This window comes from Mesocricetus auratus, unplaced genomic scaffold (genome assembly GCF_017639785.1).
Source record: "Mesocricetus auratus isolate SY011 unplaced genomic scaffold, BCM_Maur_2.0 Super-Scaffold_100004, whole genome shotgun sequence".
Classification (NCBI taxonomy): domain Eukaryota; kingdom Metazoa; phylum Chordata; class Mammalia; order Rodentia; family Cricetidae; genus Mesocricetus; species Mesocricetus auratus.
Genome location: NW_024429189.1, coordinates 45,731,870 through 45,744,164, shown reverse-complemented (window position 1 = coordinate 45,744,164; position 12,295 = coordinate 45,731,870). Strand labels below are relative to the sequence as shown.

At 44.3% G+C, this 12,295-nt stretch overlaps 1 protein-coding gene across 2 annotated transcripts in view; it reads left to right on the top strand.

Annotated features, from left to right (window-relative positions):
* Window positions 1-6,203: 6,203 nt before the first annotated feature.
* The window catches only part of Ccdc141 (coiled-coil domain containing 141), a 160,737-nt gene continuing 154,645 nt past the window's right edge, over window positions 6,204-12,295 (top strand). For both annotated transcript variants that reach the window (XM_040745675.1, XM_013122082.3), the window contains exons 1-2: window positions 6,204-6,564; window positions 8,735-8,857. In XM_040745675.1, coding sequence (XP_040601609.1) covers window positions 6,463-6,564; window positions 8,735-8,857 — 225 coding nt within the window. In that variant the 5' untranslated portion in view covers window positions 6,204-6,462. The remainder of the gene's footprint in view (window positions 6,565-8,734; window positions 8,858-12,295) is intronic.

Genomic DNA, 12,295 nt, shown 5'->3' with positions numbered 1-12,295 from the left:
ACACAGAAGGTCCCTCCACAAAGCTGCTCAGCAATGGAGAGAGATCGACCCATAGACTACCATTTTTGATCTAATAGTTCACAGAGAATTTACTCTCTTTGGAACTGAAGTCAGAAAGTCCAAGGGAAGCAGCTGGGCTCCTGGCTCACTTGCTTCATGGACTTGGATGAGCCTCATAACTTTCCTTGCTTCAGCCTTCCAACTCCTGACAGTAGGGGCCTAGAGTTCAGGGGTGCTGAGAGGCCCTACAACATTAAAACTGTGTGCTGCACAAATCTGAAGGGATGTGGAAACCAGAATGCTGACAAAGGGGAAGGAGGCCTTTGTGCACAGTGGGTGGGGCTCTCTGTGCTGCCTGATATCTGCTCTCCCTGGCAGCTCAAGCACAGCTGTGCCAGAAGCAGAGTCTGAACTCTAGTGAACACAGACTGACTTTGCGTTTGAAGCCTGTCCCTTGGTGAGGGTGGGGTTTGAGATAGGAAGCCAATTTGCTCTGGGTGGCATTGAGTCAGGTTGGGGTGAGGTGCAGATGACCTGCTGCATTTTGTTTCCATTTTGAATTTCCAGCTTTCTGTGAGGTCCTCTCATCTTGTTTCCTGTTTTTCTTAAAAGCCTGTGCATATAAATATCTTTTTTCCTGCAGGTGTCAGTAACTTCTTCATTCTTCCGGACAGTCTCTGGCTTTCATGTGGTATCTGGGACAGCCACCACTCTCCATGTGGTGTCTGGGACAGCCACCGCTCTCCAGTGATGTAGTAACAAAACGTTCCCAGAGCTAGGAGTTCTGTATGAACTGGAGTGAGGCATATTTACTTGAACTAAGGACACGCATCTTTTTTTTTTTTTAAAGAAAACTTGTTTTTCTAAACTAGTTACATTTAAAAACAAATCTGCAGTTGGTGAAGCTGTAGAGCTGGCTCAGAGGTTAAGGGCACTTGCAGCTCTTCCAGAGGACCAGAGTTCGGTTCCCAGAACCCAGGTCAGAGGACTCAGAACCTTCTGTAACTCCAGCTCCTGGGAATCTGACCTCCTCTGCTGACCTCTTTAAGTACCTAGACCATGCCCTCCTCCACACAAATTTTAAGAAAGGAATTTACAAGAAATCTATGGCAGATCTTATTAAAATGACTTTGTCATTAAACTTAAACCTTTAACCTATCTGTGAGTCATGAAGCCTCTGAGTCTAAGTCCAGGGTGGTAAAACCGGTCTCACCATGTTTAACAGTCTACATATACACCAAAATCCTTTATTATGTCTTGATATTTCTTAACAAAACCCCATATTTTAAAACTTTTTTTTCTTTTTAACATCCTTCTTGGGCTCCATGAGTAACAGCCATGTCATTTAGGGCATCTGAGATTTTTGCCATTGGGCTTTGAGTTAGGTCATTAGTCTTCTCTTGGCAAAAAATGCAGAAGTGACAGCTCACTCAGAGTGTCCCTGCTGGTGTCCCCAGAATGACTGTGGTCCTTGAGATCTCCCTGAGGATTATTTTAAGATGGAAAATCTCAGCCTCAACTGGAGTATAAGACCAGTAAGGAAAAACAAAAGAAATGCAGCTTTCAAAGATCTCACTCACCAAAGCCATCTTCTGGAGCTGAAGTCTCCACATATTTCCCCATGAGACAAGGAATCAGAGAGGATCCAGCTATGTTGGATGCTGAGTATGTAGGTCAGGAAAGGTGAGAAGTGATGTGTACAAAAGTTTGTGCAGTGATGGGGAATGTTCTTCCATGTATATGTTTCTTTTATTGGTTAATGAATAAAACACTGATTGGCTGTTTGACCAGACAGGAAATGATGTAGCTTATATCCAGAGTCAGGATATAAGCAGGGACGAACAGGAAATAACTTTCTTCTCTGTGGAGACACTGAGTAGTCATCATGTATCAGGCAAAGTAGTTGCAGGTCTGGCATTCCCCGGTAAGATATGACCATGGTTTAATAGACATGATTAATAATTAAGACAGAGCGAGCCAAATATGAAGCCCAAGCCAACAGCCAACAGCATTATAACTAATATAGCATCCGTGTGTTCATTTGGGGTTCAAGGGCCTTGGAACCTGCTGGGCTAGAAAACTGCCGTTACAGTGCAGGAAAAGGTTTTTGGTGATTTTAAAATACTTTTTGTTTCTGGCTTGAAGTATTGTGGATAATTTTCTCATTCAGAAAGGATTTTGCTCATATCAACAAGATCCTTAGGGGTTTTTTTGTTCACTTTAACTTTGCTAACTTTTGAACTTTTCTAGATTATTTTGATGCTTGAGAGACTCATTCCAGCACCATACTGTGGTGAATTTTGTGCACCAGGTGATGTCGTGGTCATCCAACCTCCCTCTTTTGTGCCTTACAGTCTCTTTTCCACAGAGTTTCTATAGCAACATTAAATCAAATGATGCTGTTCTTTGGATGAGTGGCCGGCAAGAGTTTCCCATCCCACTATTGGCTTACCAGTAGGGTTAGCACATAATTTATCATTCAAATGGACTCTTTTGATCATGAAAGGGTTCTGAAGAGTTAATTATGGCAGAACAGGTGTCAACCAGGGGCAACCCAGCAAGCCCTGAGCCAGCAGCTTACTTAGAGAACCTATGAAAAGCAGCCAGCCACTTCTCATGTTCTATTTGTCTCCTCTGTCCTCACTTAGCTCACCAACCTATCGGATGCTTTTCAAGAATAAAGGCGTGCCACAGCTGCCTGGGATATTCTCTCCCTGAGATAGCTGCATGCCTTGTTCTTTTCATTTAATCCAAGTCTCTACAAAGCTCACCTATTAGACCTTTAGTGAGCCCCCTAGAAACAGTAGCCTCTTTCCCTATTTACTCTTTCTTCACCCTGTGCATTCCTTTCTAATGCTCCTTACATGATGTTGCTCTGTCTGTCTGTCATCTATCTGTCCACCCATCCATCTATTATCTAGCCATTCTGCTTGTATGTATCCCATATAATCGGTTATGTCTCCACCCCCTACCACAGGGCCAACTCCATCTTGGATTAGTCTTGTCCTGCCTTTGCTGTGTGCCTAATGCCTAGCACCATGCTTGCTACTAAGAGACACGTATTGAGTCCTCCATGATAAATGAAGACATGAGCACATGTGTGGAAGAATAAGTTGCTTATGAGGAGGTTGCAAATGACAGGACCACAATAGACTCTTTCTGGAATATTTATAACGGGTCTATGTACGTTGTCTTGGTAAAGTCAAGACCCAACAATAGTACCAAGACAAATGCCTGGAACAGCATGTAGAAGAAAAAGGGGCCCACTCTGTGTTTATACTGCGGGAAAGAAACAGTGTTTGCACAGCATGCCCGTAGATAGAGCTCAAAACAACCACACAGAAAGGTTTTCAAATACTAACTCCCTCTATTTCTTTAAGAACCTGCTATTTGAAACTCTATCAAATTCAGCCATAGCTTTATGATTCCCCGCAGAGGACATTGCACTGAAATTCAGTTTATATAAAAACAGCCATTTCCCAGAGGGGTGAATAGAGACGGTATAGTAACTTCTGCCAGGCCTCCTATAAACTTCAAAGGCAGAAGAATGCCTGTGAGGTTCTCTCTTGGTTTTGGCTTTTTGTTGTTGTTTTTTTTTCTGGTGATGATGGGAAGTATAAATAAACTAACTCAAAGGCTTTTACTACTTTAATATGAATAAAATCCACCTGAGCATGGTGTAGCAATTTCTTCAGCCCAGTGTATTTCTTACTAACACTTCTCTAAATATGTGCTGGAGTTAGTGACAGGCTATTAACTAAGCATTATTCTTGATGAAGACTACAGCAGCCTTTTGCAGAAAACAGACATGGATGGTATGGTCTGAGAATGTGGTTTCTATGGAGAGGACTACTAAGTTACTGTGGGGGTGGAGCTGAAAGAAAGTAAAAAGGGAAAACATTATTCAAGTCTTTTGCAAGATTTTGTTTGTTTGTGTGTTTTCCCAAGTCAGGATTTCTCTGGGTATCCCTAACCATATTGGAACTCACTCTGTAGACAAGGCTGGCCTCGAACTCAGAGATTTGCCTGCTTCTGCCTCCTGAGTGCTGGGATTAAAGGCATGCGCCATCACTGCCTGGCTCTTTTGCAAATTTTAAAGCCAAGAATCTGAGTAAAAATTAGTAATGCATGCATGCATGCAATTTGACTTAATGTTCATGTCCACCAAAGCAGATAACTTTTTTTTTCATGCAATACCTTGGACCTGCTCCATCTAATTAAGAAAAAGGTCATCCACGCACAAAATATGTTGCTGAGTAGCTGGATTAATCTTTTAACAAAGTCCTATTTCTAATTCCCCTTGCCCTTAAACCTTGGATTTAACTAGCCTTTTGGCCGTGTGCTCTTCTTTCGGTATATCTCCTTTCTGTCTCACTCACTGCCATTTTCAAAGTTCTGTGCTGTCCTCTGTATCCTTGGCACCATTTTCCATCCTAAGTGGAGCTTTGTGAACGGAGCAGCTAATTTAGCCTGTGGCCTTTGTAGCCAGCTGCCCCAAATTCCCTTCTACTCTTGAGGGCCTTTAAGCAACTTGTGAGGCATGCAGTTTCTAGCCCCGGGGTTAACTTAGGGTGAAAGTATGCTGTTTGCATGCAAGTCGATGTTTGCTGTTCTGGTTGGTAAGGTGGCTAAGGACTTAAGCAATAGCCACTGTGTGCTTCATCTAGGACGTGGGCATGTCTTGGTTGTTAGGGCTGAACACTGGTGTGTACAGACCAATCACATACTGGCTCAGTGGAAGGGACTGTCTTTAATATTCCAAAATGGTTTTTTTTTTCTCCTCAGTCCTGTCACATAATGAAACCACTCCGAATATTTTCCACACTGTCAAGTATCTTCCACCTGCTCTCCAGACCTTACTCCTGCCGCTCCCTTCATGGGGTCAGGTGACGTTCCATCTAGGAACTGGGATCTTGGTGTGGATCCCATTTCATCAGAACAGCCCGCAGATCTTGAGAGCAGAAGCCCTGGGTCAAGGGTGTCCAGTGTGCAGGGCAGCCATGGCATGGTCTTGGAAGAAACAGTGACCGTGTGTGTGTGTGTGTGTGTGTGTGTGTGTGTGTGTGTGCTTATTCCCACACATTTCAGCTCAAGAATATTTTCATAAACCTTATCAGAAGAAAGCAACGGCGCTTCCTCTGAGCATCAGTCCTGAGTCTAACATGTTTTAGCATAAAGCTAAGGGGCTTAACACAGGGAGTGGGTTCCTTTGGCTGTTCGTGGCTCTGTCCTCCATTCTGTTTTTCATTCCAGAGATCTCCAGTGGTTGCAGCAGCTTTGGAGTTAGTGTCTCTGATGTGTTTGCCTCTGACCTCTGACCTAAACCTCAGTGTTATTTTCAGCTGTTCTCTGACAGGGATCCAACAGCTGCTGCTTAATACCAGAGACAACTTCTGACACAGGCAGAGCTTCAAGCAAAGGATTAATCTCTGAGCCTGACTCTGATTTGAAGATGCTTGCATTTTTTTTTGCTCCAGGTAGATATGGGGATTTAAAAAAAAGTAACAAAATATTCACCTTCAAACAAACAAACAAAAATATCTCTTACTGTAGTTGAAAGGTAACAACAAAGTATTGAGCTGTCTAACAACTGTTTGCTAGCTGCATTTGAAAATGCTGCTCAGAAGGCTGCCAAGAAGAAATCCTGGGAAGATGTGTATTCATTGATAAATGCTGGGTGAAACAACTTTAAAATACACCTAAAAAGTTCTGAGAGAATGTGATCGTTCCAAGGAATTCATTTGACAAAGTCCATTAAGTTTTAGAAAAACAGACTAACCTAAAAATATTTTGATCAACTTTGTGACTTAATCCCCCAAACAATAAAGGTCATTTTTTGGTAGTTTTCTTTGTATGAAGAAGACTTGAGAAGATTGATATCCAGGCCAGTGACTTTTCTGGTTTCAAAGTCCACAGTTACAACTGTTTAGTTTCAGTAGCCAAACTAATTTGGGTTGTCAGGATGTAATTTTTTTTCCATTAGCTATCGGACATCAGCTGATAGGCAAAGAGCTCAAAGCTGTCCCTCGAGTTTCAGATAATGGCAAAAATAACAGGCACTTACTGTTACCATAGTATGGGGTGGCTGGCTCCTCTCTCTCCTCTCTCCCTCTCCCTCCTTCCCTCCCTCCCTCCCTCCCTCTCTCTCTCTCTCTCTCTCTCTCTCTCTCTCTCTCTCTCTCTCTCTCTCTCTCTCTCTCCCCCTCTCTCCCTCTCTCTCCCTCTCTCCCTCCTCTCTGTCTCCTCTTTCTCCTCTCTCTCTCCTCCCCCTCCCTCTCGATAAGCTCAATGGGGCTGTCTATTTTTAACTTCCTGTTCTTTGCTTTTGGCCGGGTAATCAGTGTGAGCAGAGAGCTTTCCCCGAATGAGTCCTGATAGCCCTGTGGATGCCTCCTGACATGACCAACAGACACACATCTCTACCAAGGCTGCCCCAGGTTTAAATCCTCCTGCTAACGTGCCATGTCCTGCAAAGAAAGTCCCCATGTGGGTGTTTCCACCACCACCGTCAGTTCTGTAGCTGTGCAAGCTGGGAACTCCAAAATCGTGATAGCCGTTGTCAAGGTAAGCTCACAGCTTTCTTTTCTCTGTGTGGCTGGGGGTGAGGGGTACTCTCTGTGGTGTGCTGAGAGCCCTAAAGGACAGTGCACACTTTCAGAGGACACAGCACGGAATAGGTGATAAATAATAAGTAATCTTAATCACTTAAACCAGTGACAGAGGACTGCAAAGTTTCAACAAGTTGCCAGTTTGCTTTTCAGCTTACAAAGTGTCTACAACAACTTAAAACAGACTTTACTGTGTACTTTCAGTTTGGTACTTAAAGGCAAGGCGCATGTGACAGAGGTTCTGGAATGCCAGGTGAAGAGTCCAGTGGGCCAGGGCAGCGCCTGTGACTTTTGAGTGGACGTGATGGAGGAGGTGGATCAGAGGGGGGCACTGTCTTGAGCATGATGGAGACCTGGAAGCAATAAGAAACTCCTGCAGTGCCTCCCAGAACTGGCTTCCACTGGTACAGGCAGCACTAAATACTTCTCCCACTGTAGGGACTGGAGCCCCTGTCACACACAGCGTGTCAAACTGCCTCTTGAGAACATGAAAGTGCAGCCACTTGTAGCTTAACTGTCTGGTTTTTGTCAAGCTGTTTGCAAAGATGGGCACCCATCTTTGGCTTGTCAAAGACTTCCATGATTTTGTTCCGTGTGATTGAAATTGTGCAAACTCCTCTGAAACATAAGCTTTCTCTTTAGAGGTTTTGCAACCTAAAGAATTCGTGTTTAGTGACTGCAAACCTGGCCAAAAGGGGGCGGGGCAAAGCTGGCAACTAGGCTCCTTTAGTTTAATTGCTGCAAATTTTATAGTAGTATGAAAATCTGTAGGAGGAAACACTGAGCACTGGAATGCAGGGTTCTGTTCAAGGACAAGTTCCCAGTGCTGGGAGCCTCCTGCCCAACAAACAGGACCTCAGTGACTCTGCACCCTCCCCTCTGCAAGAGGTGTGACTCCCCACCCTCTCCTCTGTAGAGGTGTGACTCCGCACCCTCTCCTCTGTAGAGGTGTGACTCCGCACCCTCTCCTCTGTAGAGGTGTGACTCCCCACCCTCTCCTCTGTAGAGGTGTGACTCCCCACCCTCCCCTCTGTAGAGGTGTGACTCCCCACCCTCCCCTCTGCAGAGGTGTGACTCCCCACCCTCCCCTCTGTAGAGGTGTGACTCCGCACCCTCTCCTCTGTAGAGGTGTGACTCCGCACCCTCTCCTCTGTAGAGGTGTGACTCCCCACCCTCTCCTCTGTAGAGGTGTGACTCCCCACCCTCTCCTCTGCAGAGGTGTGACTCCCCACCCTCTCCTCTGTAGAGGTGTGACTCCCCACCCTCTCCTCTGTAGAGGTGTGACTCCCCACCCTCTCCTCTGTAGAGGTGTGACTCCCCACCCTCTCCTCTGTAGAGGTGTGACTCCCCACCCTCTCCTCTGTAGAGGTGTGAGTGGAAATGCCGAAGCATCAAAGCTGCACCAGGGAAAACTGACCTGTTGCACCGGATTTAGTGGTGCTTGGGGCAACTCACAGATTCCAGCTGGGAAGGACAGGAGGCAAGCCTATGATGTTTTTAAAGAAAGTCAATATCACTTTCCTCTTCAAGAGGAGTTGTCACTGGTGCTTAGTGAATAACCTACAGGATAGTCAGAGGTCCAAAGAACATACAAACTTTAAAAGTTATATGAGAAAGTCTTTTTAATCAGATTTTATTTCTCAAAATGGCCCATCATAGTCCTCTCTCCAAGTCCCTCACACTACTGTCATCTCCAAATGAAACGTGCTTCAGCCTCTTCAGAGAGGGGAGCCTGTACTAATGGAGGAAGCTCTGGGACCTGGTCTGTAGTGCGGTTTCCATCCCACCTGTGTGAAGTGTCACTAATTGTCAATCGTCGAGAGTTGTTTTGTGAGGGTAGAACTGTGTGAATTCACTCAGTGACTTAGCATTAGTGAGCAACACATTATCTAATGCACACATTTCTCATTCGAGAATTTAGAGAATCCAAACCCACACTCCATCCATTGAGAGAATCTGTTCTAAGAATACAGGAAGACAAAGCATGGGTTTCTATTAAACCTGTTGCATTTCAGCATGTTAGGCCATCTCTACGGAAGGAGAAAGTGTTCTTAGTGTAACTGGAAATTAAAAAAGTGAGAAGATGCAAGGGAGAGTAAAATTCATTTCACTCATTTTATTTTTAGTGTGGCAAATGGGTACAACTCCAACTGGCTGAATCACAGCCCAATCTTCTGGAAATCGGGAGCAGTCAAGATGAAACCAAAAGACTGCTTCATGATCATGAGCTTCTCCTGGCCAAGCTTAAGGTAAGAGTCTCAGGTGTGAAGCAAAGGCAAGCTACAAAGGAAGATAATGCCACTTCTCACCTTCCTCTGGGTCCCACTGCTGTGACCGGCTTTCACCATTTTATTATGATGTTGTTATGGGCCAGCTTTGGTATAGGAAAGAAATAACAAGGGCTGGAAAAACAGCTCGGTTAGTCGAGTGCTTGCTTTGCAAACATGAGGACTTGGGTTGGATCCCTAGAGCACATGGAAAAATGCCAGTCATAGTAGCACAGGAAATGGGCGGATCCCTGTAGTTTGCTGACTAGCCAGCCCAGCCCAATTGGTGAGCTACCTGTCACTGTCTCAAAAGAGGTGGATGGTACTCCTGAGGATGACACCTGAGTTGTTCTCTGGCCTCCACAAGAACACACACATAGGCAGGCAGGCAGGCAGGCAGGCGGATGGACGGATGGATGGACAGACAGACAAGTATAATAAAATAAGAAACAAGTTGTAATTTTTAACTTGCCTGATGCCATAGAAAATATAGAGGGATTTTTTCTTTGGTTTTTCAAGACAGGGTTTCTCTCTATTGTTGTTTCTAAGGCTGTCCTGGAACTCACTCTGTAGATCAGGCTGGCCTTGAACTCACAGAGATTCGACTGCCTCTGCTCCCGAGTGCTGGGATCAAAGGCGTGTGCCACCACCACCCAGACCAGAGGAATAGTATTTTCACCGAGGAGTATTAAGTGATTTCCCTCCCCCACTACTGGCTGCCTCAGTGAAAATACCTATCTTTGTATTCCTTGCATTAAGTTCCCAGTACACATTAACACCAAACTTCCTATTGATAATGTCACCTTCTGGTAAGAATAATTTAGAGGAATCATAAAAACTGCCTGATTCTGTGCTTAGCATTAAGAGTTCTTGAAACCAGATGTGATGGTTAATAAAATCAGACCCAACACATTGTAGTTAGCTTAGAATATAAAATTAACACTGATTGGGGATTGCCAAGTATGGGCAATAATTTGTGAGGTTCGGCACAAAAACGGAAACGTACAGCCCCTTGTTCAACAGGCAGACATTGTGCTTTTCATTCTCTGTGTAATAACTGGCTGCTTCGCATGGTAGCAGACACAGGTGAGTGCGGACCCACACGTGCAGAGCATCACCCTTAACTCAGGCAATGTACTGCACGAGGGAGGGGTCAGCTCAACAAGAGAGAGAGAGCAGATGGTGCCCCTCCCCTAGAGGGTAGACTTTATGTACCACTCTAGATCCCAGCATCTGCTTCATGATCTGTGGGAACCCCTTAGAGAACACAAATTGAAAGAGAAGCATCCTTTACCTTTCCAAAACAATGACAGGCAGAGTGTGAAATCCCGTGCTGTCCTGCTCCTCAGAGCAGGGCAGCTTGATGCAGCCACTCTCGGCATCATGATCCTCACGCACAAGCAAATAGATGCCTTTGTTAGGACCAAAGAGGCGTGGTGACAGTTCTGAGTTCTGAAATGGTCAGGATGTTCCGTGATGTAGACTTAAACAATACTGGCTTCTTCGTGTTTCTCGGGCTGAAACACATACCCGATTTCTAATTCTGAGGCAGGTCTAACCTGCGTTGTAATACATAGACTGTGGGAAAAATAATCACTTGGGTAAAACTGACTGAGAGGGTGAGGGCTGAATCAGTCCTGAAGAAGACAGCCTTTAGACTCTGATACTCCCTTGCTTGACAGATTCTTGTTCTGGTGTCTGGGATCAGAGTTGTCATTCAAGGTAGCAAGCCCTGTTCATCAGGAAGTCTTGTGTGTATTGAAAAGAAACAACCCCAAAACAAAGCACCATTATGATGTGAAAGAAAGAACATTGGACCAGGAATCAAAAGACCTTTGTTTAGCTTTAGTCGTGTCACAAACTAATGTAACTTGACAAACAATTCAAAGTCTTCCTGTTTCAAAAAAAGCTTCAATACGTTCTTGAGCCTACTGCTCTGTGAACCACAGAAGCCCAATACTGTTCCCTGTCCATTCCTGAAGTCTTTCCCTCGTGGTCCATGGGTCCCCATTCTCCTTTATATTTACCTGCCAACCATTGTGGAAGCAAATCTGGACCTAAAGCCACATTCTTTTCTCAGTTCCCATTAATTCACACGCTGCCTGGTATTTTCCGGCTCACCAATGAATCTCGAATGGTGGCTCACAGCAGATTGGGCCTCTGGGGCAATGGCTTTCCTTCTCTCATATATTTGACAAAATACTAGAAGGCATTCTTTCTTATGTGGGAAAATGTGACCTTCCCCAGCTCATGTTCTTACTTCTACATCTGAGTCCACCCTGGAGCTCAGCTAGACAGAGGGCTTCCATTTAACAGGTTCTACCTGCTTACAGGGCAGTTAGGACTCTAGATTCTAAATACCTGGTTCTTATAAACCAGACTTCAGACTGTAGTGAGCTACTAAAGTCTTCTGGACTTCAGGCTTTTTATCTGCATGATTAAGGAGAGTGTATCTACTGGATTTTATCATGCACCATGGAATTTGGAGTCATTTCCAGCCTCCCTGCAAATGGTTCTAAAACGTGGGCTCTCAGATAAAAGCACATACTGGTTTCGCCTATAATTCCAGTTATAGTTCCTGAATAGCCACCTCTCATACCTTCCCTTACCCAACTGTTTGCCAGTAACCTAGCCACCTCTGCCCCCAAGGAGTTTACTTATTAGGTCTGTCCTTCAAACTGTACTGGTATTTAAAGTTTTATTTATTTGTGTGTGTGTGTGTGTGTGTGTGTGTGTGTGTGTGTGTGTGTGAGAAAGAGAGAGAGAGAGAGAGAGAGAGAGAGAGAGAGGCAGAGAGACAGAGACAGAGACAGAGAGAAACAGAGAGTTGCAGGGGGTGTTATCAAGGAAGGAGTTTGAAGTCCATTTCAGAAGTGCTAACTTAAAAATAATGGCAATTGAATCTCTCACAAGGATCCAAACTAATTTGTCACTTATTATGCTATCAGGGTCATCACAACTTAACCTGTGGCAGAAAATTGTTGGTCTCAATTTAATTGTAATATGAGGTTTCTAAGGAAAAAGGTGATAGTAGTTCAAGAAGCCCATCATATTTAATATTTAGTGTTCATTCTAGTCCTTTCTCGGTGTGTAAAACCCTGTTCCAATTAGAGAAAAACATATTCTGGAAGGTGTTCTTGGAGGGCGTAGGAGTCAAGAGTGGAGTACTTTCTGGTTGATTGTAATACTGACCCTCTCTAGTATAAGGTATGTATTTGAAAAATTAGGGTAATAACAGTTACCTTCACAGTTCCAAAAAGAGTATCTGGGAAGACAAATGAAATGCCATATGGAAGTACGTGCTGCCTTTAAGGGAGAAAATGGCATAATTATTATGCTAATGGTGAATATATCAGACTAATGTGAACATTTAATAGAAAAGCTATTTTGTGCCTTCCACCGAAAAATCTCAAACCCTCC